A 16521-nucleotide genomic window follows, 5' to 3' on the forward strand; every position below is an offset into this window, starting at 1 on the left:
CTTCCAGACAAAAAGTTTGATATTCTGGATCATTTGACTTGTAATCGATTAATTCCACAAGCTTCCGAATCGTTTCATTGTAGCTTGCAGATAAATTAAATTAACGGTGGATATTAATTGGTTAAATAATGACAATGAAACAAAATTTATGTTTGAAATATTTTTTATCAAATGAACTCAGAGATGAAACGTTCGACTTCTAACTATTTTGTTTCGCAAGGTTTTGCTTTTAATTTAGTATTAAATAATGATGAAACATAGTATGTTTTAAATATTTTCTGTCGCATAAATTCTAGAAATCGAACGTTTAAGATTCAATGGAAGCTTTTGCGGAGGGTTTAGAGGCGTATGCCAGGATTTCTGGAGAGCACAAAGTTCAGAAGCTCGTCACTGTCTTCGCAGACGAATGGCTTTCGATGGTGGCAGGCCACGTCGTGCCATTTGACGCCGTCATTGTAGAAATTGTTCAAAATAGACAGACAGGACTCGTCGTTGCCCTGGAACAGAAAATCATTAACATATATATATATATATATATACATTATAGTGATCGACGCATTAAAATCGTGTAATATTGTTTGGAAATTCCAAATACCTGAGCAGCTTCACGGTTGTCAGGTTGTGGTTGTCCGTAACCACCTGTATTGCTCCAATCGCCAGAGTTACGCTGTGTAGTGGAGCCTATTTTAGCTCCAGATCCTGACCAAAACCAACCGTTGATATTTTGTGGTTGGAGATCTGGTCGATCGCATCCATTAAAATTACATTTGCGTCCTGAAGTCCAAATGAACCTCACGTTTCCTGTAAGTTTTTAAATAGAAAAATTACAATTAGTTAATTGAATGAGAATTAATTAATAATTAGTACAAAATTTTAAATGAAATTGAATGTATTGTTTACCTCTGACGAGTCTCTGTTTAATGAATTCATTTTCTTGAGGAGTTTCAAGAGAAACTGCGTCCATGCAATGCCTTCTGCAGATGTTACGAGCGTCCAACCAATCCACCTCCAAACTCCTGGTTGGTTGGTGTTCCCAGCTGAAAAAATACGAGTGACCGACACCCCTGGCGTCCCTGTAAGTGGCGTGTCGCACTCCTGAAAAAGATTCGGTCAGTTTTAATTTGGTTCTTAAATAGAAAAGATGTTATAAGATGATGAAAAAATTTTTTAAAAGAATGTAAGAAACAGGGAGCAAAATCTGACTATAATTACAGTTAAATTTATATTTAATTTTAATTAAATATTTTACTTAGGATAGAATAACAGAATTTTGTAGTTTATAGAGAAGACTCTAAATGTTAATCTTATTTACTTGTAAAGTGGTTGCGTAACGGAGAAAGTGGTTTGTTTAATAGTTGACGACGGGTTTTTGTAGAAAGTAAATGGCAAAGAGTAAAGTTATTAAATAATAACAATTATTTATTAATAAACATGTTATGGATGAAATAACTCAAATGCATAATGGAAATTTTTGTTTCTCATTTTTCAAATTAATTCACATTAATTATCATAAATAAGTAACAAGTACTTGATGCAATTTCTTGTTATTTTTTTAATTTTTCACTCTTTAAATATTAAATTAAATATGTTTTGCTCCGTTAAAAACAACTTTGCAACACTTGAGACAACAACGATTAGAATAATTTAGATTAACCATTCAACTTTGAAAGATTAGATGGTAGTTCAAAACGAATGAATGTTTTAATATCCTGATGTAAATCTTGAAGTGATACTTACGGTTGGCACAACTACGTGCATCGGGAAGAGCAAGTCGCCGTTGTGCGTTTACCATAATTCCACCAAGGAGGACCATCAGCCATAACGTCCTCATATTTTTGGTTCTTAAAGAAAGGGAAAAGAAAGAACATTGCATTTTTATTTACTTCAATCTTATCAAAAGTAAATTATATTTTATTTCAATTCCCCATTGGCGCATTGTTTTTTTGTTTTAGGTCGACAGTCAAAAAGTGCAGAATCTCCAAAGAAATCAGAGACATTGATTCGAAAAAAAAGGTATTTAACAATGGAAAAAGTATATCAAATGATAAAGTATAAAGTAAAGAATAAAAACTACACAGCTCTAAATTAAATTTGCAAGTCTCTCGATGCGATTATGCGAATATAAATTCTTTTCTTCGAATAAATATTATTTATTTATAGTTAATGGGAAAAATCTTTCGATACAAGTAGTAAACAACAAATTGGGAATTAAAATAAGAATAGAAGAAAAAAAAACGATATAGATATTATCGTCGGATAAAAAATTAATTAATCTTATAATCTTTGCCGAGGAAAAATGGCATAAATAAAAAAGTTTCGAAGATCGTGTTAAAGTTTCTATTTCATGAGGAAGCATTGGACCGTGAATTATTTTCCGTTCTGAATGTTTAGTAGGTAAAAGTTTGTTGGGAAGGGATCTTTGTCGAGGGTGAAAGGAGACTTTACAGGAATGAATTATGATCCGAGAAGGAAAGGATGCACATCTCCGGGGATTGCTCTTTCACGCCAACGACAGTGAAAAATGTGAGGGGGGTTTTGCAACAGGTCTAATGGTTTTTTTCTAACGCGCTGTCTAACTTTCCTTATAGTTCTATGGGCTTGCAACTTTCTAAATCATCTACGCGACACCGCCAGACGATTCGTAATTAATAGCTTGAAGTGCGCCAACACAATGTAAAGTACAATTACTATACCATCGCGATTATTATCTCTAGCATGAGAAAACTAACGTCTTTAACGGTGAAAACGAAATTCTAATTAAAGTAGTGTACAATAAATATTCCATATTTAATATTTAATATTTTTATATTATTCAAAATTTGTTGTTTCTTTTACATTTGATTTTAATAAGAAACTATTTTTCATTTAATAACGAAGTGTATGTATGAGTTTGGGTTTCTTAATGCTTCGTAACGAAACAGTAATTGTTGCACAATGTATCTGTGAAAGATTGTCGTTAATAGAATATGGGTGTCGAAAGCCTCATCCGGTCAACAACCGTCTACTTTGGAAATTTTAACACCTTCCGTGCAAATTACATATTGCAACATACTTTGCTTCTCCTTATCGTGTCTAATTATCAATTTTCATTCTGAAATTTAACTTTCGATTCGCTCCAAGACCTTTTATAAAAATTGTGAAATATCACCAATAAAATTCTACAAACTGTTGCTCAATTTACAACATAATCGAAGAGACCCATTCACTTTCACATCAAATAGTTTAATGTTTATCGAAAAGCAATGTAATCGCCGAATTCAATCTTTATCTTCGTTTGATCTCAGGTTACCGGCGGCAGGAACAATTTACCGGCCGAGATATATAATATTTTGACAGACAGCTGTTATCGGCTGCTGAATCATCAGTGACCACTATGGTAATGAATGTATTAAAGAAAGGACAATCGCGATGGAACAAGAAAGAGAGAAACTTTAATGGAATACTGCTATTTTATGGTATTCAATAAAATTAGTATTAGTATTATCGATAACATTATCTAAATATTTATATTGAAATTCATTTATCGTAATCGTATTAAAAAAAAAACGTAGGTTAAATGCACCAGTCACCAGTGGCCACCATGACAGTAAACGTGTGAAAAGAAAGGGCAATTGGCAAAGGAACGAGACAAAGAGAGAGAGAGAGAGAGAGAGAGAGAGAGAGAGAGATATTGTGAGTTTATTTTGTATCCGCATGTATGCTCGTGAAACCGTTATTTGGCCGGCTTTATATCGTCCGGTTCCACAATTGGCTGTGTGTGACTGCATCTCCCTTAACGGCTTCCTCGTTTGTTGGTAAGCCCGCTGCATATGAGGAGGTCTCAAGTATTCGGAACGAGTACACCAATATAAAAAACCGAACACGAGCGTGCCGAAGCGTTCGACGGAAAAAAGAAAAAGAAACAAATTGGTGAGTAAAATTGTTGAGAAAGCATATCTAAAATCATATTACGAAATGCTTTAAATGAATTTTATTTCGAATATATAACCTTCCTACTAATTACAAACGAATAAATAGTATATATTTGAGAAAGTGAATAAAACAAACTAATCGCTTTTTTATGCCAAAAGATAATTCAAACGCCCACCGAAGTATTATACAATGTAGGTTACTGGTAGCACCTGTTATGTGTGCTTGTGTGTAAGAATGACTGTTGATTCGTAGTTTAAATTTAGATTTATGTTTAATTTACTATTTATCAGATCGTTGGGACATAATTTATTTCGATAATAGGAGAGATAGGGCATCTATATCCAAAGAAAAGAATTATTTCTGGTTAGGAACATATTTTCGACTACACGTTTGGAATCTAATTCCCCATATTTCTTCCCACCAATCTTTCTCACTCCAACATTTCCAAGTGGAGAAAGAAGGAAACAAGGTTAGAAACAAAGAAAAAATGATCGCATGGTATCGTGTATTCTCTATGTTACAACCTACGCTGTAGACACTAGGTAGTTATATTAAAATACGTTTTTTCTTTTGATTAGAATTTGTATTCATATAGTTAAAATGAAATTAACGGGTACGGTGAATGTATTAATTTCCCTACGAAAACGTCGGGGAATTTGTCCCACTTATTTCTTTCGAAAGCGTGTACATTTTCAACTCACGTTTGCCAGAACTTAACTCGGCCATCATGGAAGAGAATTTCTCTCCAAGTTTCGATCGCCGAAGAATTTTCAGTTGGAATCTGGCGATAGAAAGAAAAGTAGGTTGGCTTCCCTTTTTTCCTTTCATGGAAGGGCATCGCAACATTTAGTAACGCAATTCCTACTAGAAATAATATTTCGCATTGCAGCATCGTGGAAGACAATTTTCGTCCAAATTTTGATCGCAAACAAATTTTCAGACAGAAAGTGACGATGAAAAACAGGTTAGTTTCTATTTTTCCCATTCATGAAAGGATATCGTAAGATCTAGTTGTAACGAATTCTCACTAGAGATAATATGTACTTCTTGTTAGATTGTTGCGTACATAGACTTGCACCGACTTACGCAAGGAAAGCACCTTCGCGAAGATAAATCTCTACACCGTTCACGAATCGAAGGGAAAGTGAGGGATCTTCGAAACAAGCATGTTTACTCAAAACCTAATACCGGCATTCACGCTGGAAAATCGAAAAATTTGCTGTAAGAAAACAACAAAGGTTATTAATCTAGAAAATTATTTACCCAGTCGAGGACATTCTTTTGGAAATGCGTAATTTATAGTTTGATGCATCAGAATCGTTAAATTCGAAAAATTGTGGCTCAAAATCGCATGTAAATTAGTCTAAACAGTTTCTTCACTTCTGTCACATAATTGTTCATCCATTTTGTATAAATTATCATTTTAATTAAGTTATTGTTGTAATGAAATTAATATTATCCGTGATATTCTTTTTGTTTTATAATTTTTGTAAATTTTTTTGAAATCAATCCCAGAATTGTTTTTAATTGTTTTATTTTGCAACACAAGTTTGGTTTCGAATGTTTGTGTATTTTAATCTCTATGAGTTATACTATTCCAAAATTATAAATTTTGCAATATTCTTTTAATCGAGAAATTAAAAAAAAATTAGGATTAACGATATATACTAAGAAAGTAGGATTGTTTGTTTTCTTTACTTTATTATTGTTATTATGAATTTATTATTTTAAACAGCAAGCGGATTCTGTTTAGCAAGGGATTGCACTTAGGAACTACTAAATTTCTTGGATATGAAAAGCATGAGAAAATTGGATTTTTGTGGTATGAATTTGAGAAAAGAATGCAAACATAGATGAAAAACAATGAATCAGGCAATCAAGGATAAGCCATTAATTAAAGGTAATTTATTATATGTTAATTAACAGACCTATAGATCATATACTCTTTTGTTTATGGAAACAAAGACTTTAATGATTAATGATTTTGGCAATTCACTATCGTTTTCATTTTATGGCTCTCTACCATAGTTTAAAAATTGATAATTCAGTGAGAAATTATGTTCTTAAAATTCATCACCATTCATCTATTATACAAATTTTATGGAACTATTCTATTGTAAAGTGTACATTTTTTAATCTTTCTTGGTAACTTTTTGACTAAAAACTATTCACTGTTGTTATCATTTTATGGTACTTTGTCATAGTTTGAAAATTGAAATTTCTTGAAAAATTGAGAATATTGGTATCAAAAATAAATTTTTCAGTCAGCCTAGATTTTTTCGTATGAAACTGGATTTTATTTTTAAAACGTTCGATACGAAATCGTATCTAAAATTCCTAAAAAAGAGAATTTTCTTAAAAGAAATTTCCGAACCAGTCTACATTCTATTTCTAAGGCAATTTATTTAAAAATAAGAATATTCGAAAATTTTCATTCCAACTTAGATTCCATTTCCACAAAAACATCAATGAAAAAAAGCATTTCCATTTGAATACTCGTTGAATCCCACGTAAAAACAGGCACGGTTTTGAGGAAGGCCGTGCCAAAATGGTAAAAATAGGAAACCGTATCATCGAAGAGAAAGCTCAGAGTTCGTCCGGTAGGTCACAAGGTAGGCGATCGATGACGACCTCGCCGCTTTCGATTTTCCCTTACACTTACCTAAAAAAAATCTTCTCTGGGTCGTCCTTTAGGTTCACCAAGAGCCCTCGACTATCGAACTATTTACGAAAAATTAACGACGAATTTATTATAGTTTCCTTAGTTTTCTGGTTGGTCGAATCGCGCAAGCTCGTCGACTGGTCAATCGCGACTAGAAAGAAGAATGAACTGCGGTGTACGAGCAAGTGAACCGGTATATAGCCGGCCCACATTCCCTTCTGGCTCGAGTAACCTAGATTCTTCCCACTCGACCGTCTGGGGAACATCTTCGGGGGCCTGAAAGGGGCCCTGGATAATTCTCAGTCCGTCCCCGCGGCACCTCTCACTGATCGTTCCCCTCACCCGTTAACTCTTTCAGTTCTTCTTCGAAGTCGACGGTCTTTCAGAGTTACGATTTGTTTTTTTTCATTGGAGTCAAACTTTAGTTGTAGTTGATTTTTTAAAAGGAATTCTCCTTCCGCCAGATAATAGATTATTATTATTTGTGACTTCCTTGTGGACTTATGATGTAAAGTATTGTGGTGCAGAGGATATTAGGATATGATTAATAAGTACAAAATACAATATTCCACAATAAATCAAAGTTCAGTCATACGTAACATACACCTTTCTTCCAGTAAACTAGTCAAATTTTGTTTTTTTTATAGAAAAAAAAACCTTGGCAAGTCAAAAAATGCAACTGCAATTTTAAAGAAAACACAAGGATAGTCATAATAATTTATTTTTTGTTAAATAAAACTTGTTCCATTGTAATATAGAAGCATTAAGTCGTGATTCATTTTCTACTTCAATATTACGCTAATATGGGATAATTGTACTAAATTAGTCGATAAATGTCGACCAAGCAGAAATAGGAATATTACATTTAGAACTCAAGGTTTGGAAACCTAATTACAAAAATATGTTGTGAAGCTTATGGAAAAATGAATGTAACTCTTTCTAGAAATAGATAATAGAAATTATTTTATTCAAACTTATGATCACCAGGTGTACATTTAACAATACTATACATTTTCCATATCACTCTCTTCATTTGAAGAAAATATTTTATCAACATAAAATAAAACCTAACTGTATTTTGGAATTGTGAACCATCTATTTTTAATTATTTACATTGGATAAAATATTCTTTATTTAAAAATTTGGATGCAAACAATCCTCTGTTAAAGAATTATTATATAAAAATAATAACACAGATGTTACAATTTCGGAAACCCCGATTTTTCCACCAGCTTTCTCAAACAAGGATTCTTATAGCTATAGCGAAATTGTATATTCTTGATTATTTACATCAGATTAAATAGTCAATTATTAAAAATTGGATTTACAACGGTTCTTGATTAGAAAATTATAAGATATTACAATTTGGAAACTTGGATCTTTTATTCCTCTTCTTGGATGCATTTTTCTACTAGCTCTCTCAAGCTAGGATTTTCCATAGCTGCAGCGATTCGTTCCTTATCGTTTATTTGCTTGTTTACTAAAATAGCAAACCTTCCATTAATACTAAGAAACTACTAGATTAACATTATGCAATATGTTATATTTACTTTCTTGCTCTGTAGAGTGTGCACCTTTCTTAATATATATATCTAGTTTAAAAAGAGCCACTAAATAACGCTCCAGTTTGATCCTAATGCAAAGACCGATTAGGGTTGCTAAAGAACAATGAGGCACGGTTGGATTGAATTCAATGCGTATCACAGACACTCCATTCGGTGTTTGCTTTGAAATTTCAACGCACTCTTCATAAACAACATCCAGCTGCTCCAATGTCTGCGGCTTTTCAGGATCCTTGATAGTTCTGAGCAAATCTACAATGATTTTTCAATTTTATTGAGCTCAACAAGAATGATTTGTAAATAGACTGTTAAATTAAAATTGTTCGGATATATTTTTTCGGGAAAGTAAGAAGTAATTGTGATAAGTTTGTTAAAAAATTGAAATTATAGAAATTAAAACATTCTTATTAGCTGTTGAACAAAGAAGAAATAAAGTTTAATTGGCAGAGATTGAAAATGGACTCTGTAACATTTTGTTTTTGTAATAGAAACTTGCCATAAACAGATTCTTTGAGTTCGGTATCGGATTGTGATATTAGAGTTAGGTTTCTTCCATCCGGAAAGCCTTCCGTAACGTCCATTTCGTCTCCCGTTGGCAGACCATCTCTTATCTTGCCCCCGATAGAGATTTTTCGTAAAAACGACAACATTCTCGCCCCGTTCCCCCCTTGTCTCGTATAGCAATTAACGATGCATCGTCAGAATTTGTTGTTTATGTTATGGCAAAATTTCAATGAACCTAACCTCTGCGTGCCATTTAGTTACGTCACCACTACGTCCGGAAGTTCAATGTCGATGGACTTTTCCGCTAGAATTTTGTCTTATTACAATTATTTCAGTCATTGAGATAGAAGAAATAGAAATTTCAAAATGAGGGAAAACGAATTATTAAACAAATTTGAACGATTTCCAAGTAATTAAGGTGAACCACCTTGTATATTTATAATTGAAAGCTTGCACTCCGATTAGTGGTGGAACTCGTAGATTCTAATTGCTTCGAATCTTATAGTGTGTAACAACTATTTCGAACACAATTTCATGTCAAGAAACCCTTGAAAGATACCTTAAATTACTTAGATACATAACATTGTATAATAAATCTGATAACGAGTGCAATTTTTATCGTATTTTCTTTTTATTTATGCCCTCTATTGCTATATTTAATTTATTTCATTGTCGGTAAAGAAGAGACTAATTACCAGCAAAACTTCAAGTCTGTTTTTCAAGATTTACCAATAGTACAGTCACTAACTACTTTGCTACAGATAGTACTGATAGTACAGATAGTACACTTGTAATCATTAATTAGTAACTACAACGCATCGAAGTTAATGTTTTTTAATGATTGCATAAATAATCGTATAGACGTCGTAGAATCGATATATCTCGTCCTCAATAGCGACAGGGTTAGGTTATCGAACAGGTTAAGGACCTTTCACCTCGCCGTAACCCCGAGTCAGAGGATCGAGAAGAATTCGGTAGACCTATGGCGGTTCACAGTACTTGCAAAGATCGTGACCCAAGACATGCCTTGGAATAAAATAACAGACGATCCGATTGATGTAGAAAAGAATTGGTTTGCCTCGTCCTGCGCACGCTCCGTTCCGCAGAGAACCGGACCGTCCACAACGACAAACTGCTCAGATTCATGGAAGCTAACGGCCGCGTGGTTCCTCCGCGAAACCGACAAACGTATTCGTTCCGGGCTTGACGAATGAGGTTTTAAGGTGAGAGAACGGTGCAAGAGAAGAATGCAAAAGAAAGCTTCCTAGAGGGTCCTTTTTCTTTAATCTGTAGGAAATTTGAACGAATAACGTATTCACGTCGTGGAAATTGCTCGGGGACGTCGATCTAAATTGATTAAAAAGAAACTTGTGTTAATTATTTTGTAATTTCTGTCACTTGTAACTGCTCTAAGTAATGAATCGAATGATAATGGTTTGTGCGCGACGTAGACTCGGAACTGTGCAAGTAAGTACGAAGGTAAGCCTTTTTTGCCGTGAAACGACGAGTCGAGGAACGGGTCTGACAGTTACTGACAGTAACTCCAGTTCTGCTAAATTGCTAAAAGGGACCATAATAACACTTGTAACAACTTGGAATGGTAAACATTTGTTAGTTTAAAATTTCCATATTTCCATAAGTTTCAAACAAACCTCTAAGGGACATGTACATAACAGTTTTGTTTTTTTTTATTTAGATTAAAAAAAAATAGATGAGAAAATGTGGGTCAGTCAGTATACATTAAAAAAAAATTAAAAAAGTGGAGTTGGCCTGTGAATAGCTCATATACCGTTGCATTTGGTTTGTTCCAGGGTGGTGGTGCGCATGCGCGAAACCCCTCCCCTACCAGACGACTTGCGGAGTGAATTACCGGAACCGTCGGCGGACTGATTGAACGGAAGAGGTAAAGAGAGAGGAACGCACGGTGGAACAATGCCGTGGGCACGTTGGTGGAACGCCGTTATCGCGAGCAGTCGGCCTAGGACGTGGGAACGACTGGATGCCTTTGTGGGGTCAGTAACGCCAGGAAGCAGAGTCCAGCGGCCGGCCGTCGGCAGAACACTCCATCGTGGCATGGCGAGCGTCACGCCCGGTAACAAGGTCCTCACCGAGGACAACGTCTTCATGAACCTCCGGAAGATGGAATACGCGGTGCGCGGACCACTTTTATTGCGCGCCATCGAGATCGAAAAGGAGCTCCAAAAGGTAAGATTATCACTCGTGGTTGGCGATTAACTATATGCACTGAAAAACGACGGGCGAAATGTGTCAATGCACTCTCGTAGATTAGACAGACAGTATACATATAATTCGATCGATATCGTGTACAATAGACTCGTGGAAGGAGCTTCAGGAAGTAAGGAAATGTAATACTCGTGATCGATAGATTAGAATAAAAAACGACGGGGGAAATGTGTCAATGCACTTGATAAATTTGATACAGTATGGTTCGATCTCTATCATGTACATTGGATTTTAAATGGAGAAAACAAGGAAATATCAAGCGAACGGGTGAATAAAAATAAAAGGCGATAGAAGTGTCAATAAAATTTGATTGATTACAATATTGTTCTGATCTCTATAGTGTACGGTAGACTCGATATCGAGATAGTCGAAAGCGTTAGTGGAGGATCTCGAAATATTTCGAGTTGGCGAATGAGGCGAGTGGAGGGTGGCTATGAGTGTTGGTCGCGTGTGTCGAGTATCGTATGTGTACTCGATATCGAGAAACTCGAGGCGAATTCGAGAGAGCGCGTATTCAATTGATCGAAATGTTTCGACTTTGCAAATCTTAATTGCAAGTCTTAAAGATGTTTAATAATATGTGCAAATGTACGCCCCATACATTAAAATGGGTTTAATTGTCAGTTTCGGTTAAAATTGCACAAACATAAAAGATAATTTAATGTTTTATCTCTGCGTTGTACAATCGATTATAGATTTTCTGATACATTGAACTCTAGATTCGCTACTTAATTGGGCGCCATTTCTATGGTTTTAGATATTCCATTAGTCCTGATTTATGATATAGTTGAAACCACCTGACGCAGCGGACGTTTTCAAGGTGTTTCCGTCTAAGAATAGAGTTCCAATTGGCGTGTCTATTACTTAAACGCCCCACAACTTTCGAAATAACACAAAAAATCATTGCTAATCCGATGCAAAATTTTACTAACATTTACTTTCAGAAAACAAAACATTGACCAAAATCAGTTTAAAAAACATGATATCTCGATAAAAGTTTCGAACAAAACAAATAAAGTATATACTTTTTATATGTTACTCGTCGGATAAAAATGAAAATATATCGATTATAGAAGGAAATATTTCAGGAAAAACTGGCGAGAATTTAATTATTTGACCGAATGAATTTAGTATTCATATGTTAATCTTATTAGTTATTTATCTAGAAGCATACAATTATATTAGAGAACTAGAATTTTCCTTTGTTTGTGCGTTAAATTTCTTATCTGATAAGATTTAACAATGTAGATAATTAATTATCTCATCATTTTATTGCTTCTTAGAGATTATAGAATTTAGTTTTATTTATTAAAACTTCACAACATCGAAAGTTTATTTTATATTCATTGATTTTAATTCTTCTACGAATAAAAATAAAAATTCAAATTATCGAGTGAAATATTACACAAGGAATGGATAAAATTTAAATTGTTTGGATAGACATCAGGAAAAAATTATAATACGTTGATTTTGTTATGGAATAGATGACTAGCATTCGAAATGATCCCAGCTACCTTTGTAAGAAAATCTGTTGAAGTGGTCTGTTGTTTAGCCATGTAATTTAACACTGTATGGTACATACGTATTACAGAGATAAAAGTTTCACAAACATGCAGCGACCTTCGTGCCGTAACTCGAATTCATATTACGACGTAAATGGTGCCTATTTACATACATACTTACAGTGACTCATAAAAGTATATTCCCACTCCCACGATTAACTTGAGAATTGTGACCTCATTTTATCCAGAAATGTTCTAAAATATTTATAAATGGGAATATACAGAGCGACCTAATTAAATCGAACCAATGCCTGTTTGATAAAATTCCAAATTTCTCGAAACTTTTATTTCACACCTTCGTTAATTAAAAATTGTATTATTATTCTTTTTAATAATTACGAAGGAATAAAAAGTACATTCTGGTAAAAGAAATTGAAAAAAATTAAGGTTTATCGCATTCATTGTTAGAAGCTCGTTTGCGTCATCATACTTTCATGAGCAGTTTCGTTTCAATTGGCGGTTGTAGCATGTTAAAACTTGTTAAGGAACAAACAACTTAATCGTCTGGGAATTCGCAGAACGTGTGAACTATGTTTCTACATAATGAAAAAAGTAATATAACGAATACTTTGTGTAGAATAATTATTTAATCGATAAATTATTAAATATTACACAATAAAACTGAACAAAGGATCTCTGTATACTCTGTATATCGTTTATAACTATATGTATAATAATAATTTATTAGATTTTTTCAGAATATTCAAAATACTTTAGAATTTTTCTAGAGAGTTTATTTAATCATTGTTCCTTTATAGGATCAATAAATCACAGATATATTAATTAATTTTCTTTCAGGGGGCCAAAAAACCATTCAAAGAAGTGATAAAAGCCAACGTGGGAGATGCCCATGCAATGGGTCAGCAACCCATTACCTTTCTGAGGCAAGTATTGACCCTGACAGTGTCTCCAAGCCTCATGGACGACCCCAGTTATCCAGAGGATGCAAAAGAGCGAGCTAGAAACATCCTGTGCGGGTGCAAAGGAGGCAGCGTGGGAGCATACTCGGAATCAGCTGGGATCGAGATCATTCGCAAGCATGTGGCCGAGTATATTCAAGATCGTGATGGAATCCCGTGCAACTATGAAAATATCATCCTTTCGAATGGCGCCTCCGATGGTATTAAAGTGAGCAAATTACAATTGTTCATACTTTGCATAGGGCTGCATTTTGGAAAGGGAAGGGGGGCGAAATTATAGTTGTTTTTGAATTGTCCAATGAAACATTTGATGCATAGATTGTAGAGATTTCAATTTTAAACATTGTAATTAACTGGGGCTTGGAATTACAGTAATGATCCTTAAAATAAATATCAGACGTGATCCGTAAGTTGACTCGAAAGTTTGCACTGTGTTTTATTGCAGTCGTTCCTGAAACTATTTAACGAGAGAATAGATGGAAAGCCATCCGGCGTGATGATTCCAATTCCCCAGTATCCTCTCTATTCAGCCACATTGGCAGAATTTGGCTTGGCCCAGATCGGCTACTACCTTAACGAGGAGAACAAATGGGCCTTAGACTCTTCTGAATTGGACAGAGCATTGAACGAATCTGAAAGAAACTGCAATCCTAGAGTGTTGGTTGTGATAAATCCTGGGAATCCAACTGGCCAGGTTCTGACACGCAATAATATCGAGGACGTGATTCGATTTGCGTACAAAAATCGTTTGTTTTTGTTGGCGGATGAGGTTTACCAGGACAATGTTTATGATAAGGACAGTGCCTTCCATTCGTTCAAAAAAGTCATGACCGAAATGGGAGAACCTTATTCCAAAATGGAACTTGCGTCTTTTATGTCTGTGTCTAAAGGTGGGTTTCTTTTTAGTTTCTTTTTAATGTCTGGAGAAATTTGTTGTATTTGAAATTTATTATAGTTCAGTGTGTTCTGATTAGTGTGGTGGTGGTGGTGGTCATCTATAACTGACAGTACGATTTGAAAATCAGCGTGATATTTACCGGTGACCGGTACTACTACAATGTGAAAATGTTCGTGGTGGTCGTCGGTGACTAACACCGGTCGTCGATCAAAATAAATGATAATTAAGTTTCATCAGAATCGAAAATAGTACTAACAATTCTAATAATTGTATTTTGCAGGATATATGGGAGAGTGTGGAATCCGTGGCGGGTACTCGGAGATCATAAATATGGATCCAAAAGTAATGGCGATTTTATTGAAATCGATCTCCGCGATGCTATGCCCGACCGTTCTTGGTCAAATCGTAATGGACGTTGTAGTGAATCCACCAAAACCACAGGAACCATCGTACGAACTATTTAAAAAGGAAAAGGAATATACTTTGCGCTCGTTGGCGGAAAGGTCGGAACTGGTGGTCGATACACTAAATAGCATTCCAGGTTACAAAGTACGAAAAGAAACATTTTCATTGATTTGTCCCATTATCATCAAAGTTATTCTACGTACAAATTAATTTCAGTACCGAATTATTCAAAGCCCCCAAACACCTCTAATTTGTTCATCTTGAGAGGCTTGGAATTACTCGTTTCTCAATTATTTTCTGAATATTTTTATTTAAATAATAGGTGAATCCAGCAATGGGCGCAATGTACGTATTTCCACGAATCGACCTACCAAAGAAAGCCATAAAAGCGGCGGAGGCGGCAGGCCAGCAGCCGGACGTTTTCTATGCCTTCAAATTGTTGGAGACCACCGGAATATGCGTAATACCTGGCTCGGGTTTTGGACAACGACCCGGAACCTATCACTTTAGGACCACAATTTTACCACAGAAAGAAAAAATAAAAACGATGCTCGAGAGCCTAAGACAGTTTCATCTCAAGTTCCTGGCAGAGTATAAATAATCCTAACGTCGTTACATTTCAAATTAGTCCTCGAAGTGCCAGTAATACTGATTTTTTTTTATGAAAATGAGTATTAAATTCATGTAAACTGTAACGAAGAATTTATATAAATTAACTCAAATTTTTTGGAATAACATACATATATGAGTCGTTTGCAAGCTAAGTCCGATTAACTCCATAAAAGGAAAAATCAAAGAAATTGATAAATTAATATACATTCCTTTTAAAATTTGAATTTCTTATTGTCAATTTTTAGCGCCGAGTATAATGGTCAAGGAAATTTATTGTAAATATAAAAAGTTTATGTATATTGATCAAATGGTTTGGTATTAAAATTTTTATATGTTAAAAGTGAATATTTAATCGATGTAGCTTGTAAATGGTTCATATATTGCACCGAACAATTGTTAAAGACTTGTAAAACAAAAAACTGTGCAAATCCATTATGGGCACAAGTTTTGGCACCCGAGAGATTAAAGTTCTATTTGAACTGATTATTTACACGAATTTGTTGAATATTTGTAAATAGTATGAATTTATAATCATGTTTATGATACATGGGCTTTTTTTTAGGAGTGTGGAATGCGTGATTAAATGTCTGCTGTGCGTCTGTAGTGATCAACGGATCACAGATACGTTTTTATGAAGTCTGCGTGTGTCAACTTGTACCCGCCACTGTAAACTGTTTTTGTTACGCAAAATACTTTAAACCTAAAAACTATATAAACAGATTGTATAGATAAACGAGGAAATGGTGGTTTAAATTGCAGTTTTATGTAAGAATGGAACAAAATTGTTAATCGCCGATACTTTTATGTTTGTCCGAGATCGAGAAACTAACAATATAAACTCCACCTACTTGTTGAATATTAAACAAACTGTTCATTGTCAATTATAATTTATTACCTCTTAATCACGTTCTTTTCAATTAAATTCAATTATGAGAACCGAAATGATGACGTAACGGTTGGTTCGCTCGCACAAATATCTTCGATATCACCAAGCTATTTATGGCGAGAAATTATTGATTTAAGAGATATTGTAATTTTAATATCTATGGGTAGTGACATTACAGAAATATGATATTATTAAAATATTAAAATTAAAATGGCTCGTTTCGATACAAAAAACAAATTAAAAATAGTGAAAATGGAAAATTTAATAATTGGCTTCGAGTGTCTATCGTCGAAAACTAATCTATAATTGTATTGGAATCCTAATTAACAGGTTGACCGCGATGCCAGTTCCCCG

The 16521-nt window shown here is 34.4% G+C and overlaps 3 protein-coding genes across 8 annotated transcripts; 1 reads left to right on the top strand and 2 right to left on the bottom strand.

The window, feature by feature from the left end:
• Nucleotides 1-22: 22 nt before the first annotated feature.
• Nucleotides 23-7137, bottom strand: LOC122403932 (L-selectin). Of its 3 annotated transcripts, none has more exons than XM_043407742.1 (5): nt 6575-7137; nt 1738-1841; nt 901-1095; nt 596-801; nt 23-497 (listed from the first exon to the last, which is right to left on the bottom strand). In XM_043407742.1, exons 2-5 carry the CDS (start codon nt 1829-1831, stop codon nt 339-341), a joined length of 654 nt encoding a protein of 217 aa, XP_043263677.1. In that variant the 5' UTR covers nt 1832-1841; nt 6575-7137; the 3' UTR covers nt 23-338. The 3 variants fall into 3 exon arrangements, with proteins under 3 accessions (XP_043263677.1, XP_043263678.1, XP_043263676.1); XM_043407743.1 differs by lacking the exon at nt 6575-7137 and adding an exon at nt 3167-3333; XM_043407741.1 differs by lacking the exon at nt 6575-7137 and having other exon boundaries at nt 1738-2198.
• LOC122403926 (alanine aminotransferase 1) lies at nt 3518-16162 on the top strand. 2 transcript variants are annotated; one of them, XM_043407732.1, is made up of 6 exons: nt 3518-3909; nt 10452-10845; nt 13245-13574; nt 13812-14256; nt 14545-14813; nt 14992-16162. In XM_043407732.1, exons 2-6 carry the CDS (start codon nt 10573-10575, stop codon nt 15268-15270), a joined length of 1596 nt encoding a protein of 531 aa, XP_043263667.1. In that variant the 5' UTR covers nt 3518-3909; nt 10452-10572; the 3' UTR covers nt 15271-16162. The 2 variants fall into 2 exon arrangements, with proteins under 2 accessions (XP_043263667.1, XP_043263666.1); XM_043407731.1 differs by lacking the exon at nt 3518-3909 and adding an exon at nt 9704-9863.
• LOC122403933 (MIP18 family protein galla-1) lies at nt 7744-9226 on the bottom strand. 3 transcript variants are annotated; one of them, XM_043407746.1, is made up of 4 exons: nt 8633-9226; nt 8125-8388; nt 7922-8054; nt 7744-7763 (listed from the first exon to the last, which is right to left on the bottom strand). In XM_043407746.1, exons 1-3 carry the CDS (start codon nt 8784-8786, stop codon nt 7957-7959), a joined length of 516 nt encoding a protein of 171 aa, XP_043263681.1. In that variant the 5' UTR covers nt 8787-9226; the 3' UTR covers nt 7744-7763; nt 7922-7956. The 3 variants fall into 3 exon arrangements, with proteins under 3 accessions (XP_043263681.1, XP_043263680.1, XP_043263679.1); XM_043407745.1 differs by lacking the exon at nt 7744-7763 and having other exon boundaries at nt 7773-8054; nt 8633-8944; nt 9068-9218; XM_043407744.1 differs by lacking the exon at nt 7744-7763 and having other exon boundaries at nt 7773-8054; nt 8633-9201.
• Nucleotides 16163-16521: the final 359 nt, after the last annotated feature.

This window comes from Colletes gigas, unplaced genomic scaffold, assembly GCF_013123115.1.
Source record: "Colletes gigas isolate AHSC1104 unplaced genomic scaffold, ASM1312311v1 Colletes_gigas_Sc00085, whole genome shotgun sequence".
Classification (NCBI taxonomy): Eukaryota; Metazoa; Arthropoda; class Insecta; order Hymenoptera; family Colletidae; genus Colletes; species Colletes gigas.

What these genes read in the sequence shown, in the direction of transcription:
- LOC122403926 (XM_043407732.1), top strand. Translation starts at nt 10,573, where the DNA reads ATGCCGTGGGCACGTTGGTGGAACGCCGTTATCGCGAGCAGTCGGCCT. An exon ending in GCGCCTCCGATGGTATTAAA is followed by an intron (nt 13,575 to 13,811) that starts GTGAGCAAATTA and finishes GTTTTATTGCAG; the next exon opens with TCGTTCCTGAAACTATTTAA. An exon ending in TTTTATGTCTGTGTCTAAAG is followed by an intron (nt 14,257 to 14,544) that starts GTGGGTTTCTTT and finishes TGTATTTTGCAG; the next exon opens with GATATATGGGAGAGTGTGGA.
- LOC122403932 (XM_043407741.1), bottom strand. Translation starts at nt 1,873, where the DNA reads ATGCAATGTTCTTTCTTTTCCCTTTCTTTAAGAACCAAAAATATGAGG. An exon ending in TAAACAGAGACTCGTCAGAG is followed by an intron (nt 802 to 900) that starts GTAAACAATACA and finishes AAAAACTTACAG; the next exon opens with GAAACGTGAGGTTCATTTGG. An exon ending in ACAACCGTGAAGCTGCTCAG is followed by an intron (nt 498 to 595) that starts GTATTTGGAATT and finishes TTTCTGTTCCAG; the next exon opens with GGCAACGACGAGTCCTGTCT.
- LOC122403933 (XM_043407746.1), bottom strand. Translation starts at nt 8,786, where the DNA reads ATGTTGTCGTTTTTACGAAAAATCTCTATCGGGGGCAAGATAAGAGAT. An exon ending in ACTCAAAGAATCTGTTTATG is followed by an intron (nt 8,389 to 8,632) that starts GCAAGTTTCTAT and finishes AAATCATTGTAG; the next exon opens with ATTTGCTCAGAACTATCAAG. An exon ending in ACACTCTACAGAGCAAGAAA is followed by an intron (nt 8,055 to 8,124) that starts GTAAATATAACA and finishes TTGCTATTTTAG; the next exon opens with TAAACAAGCAAATAAACGAT.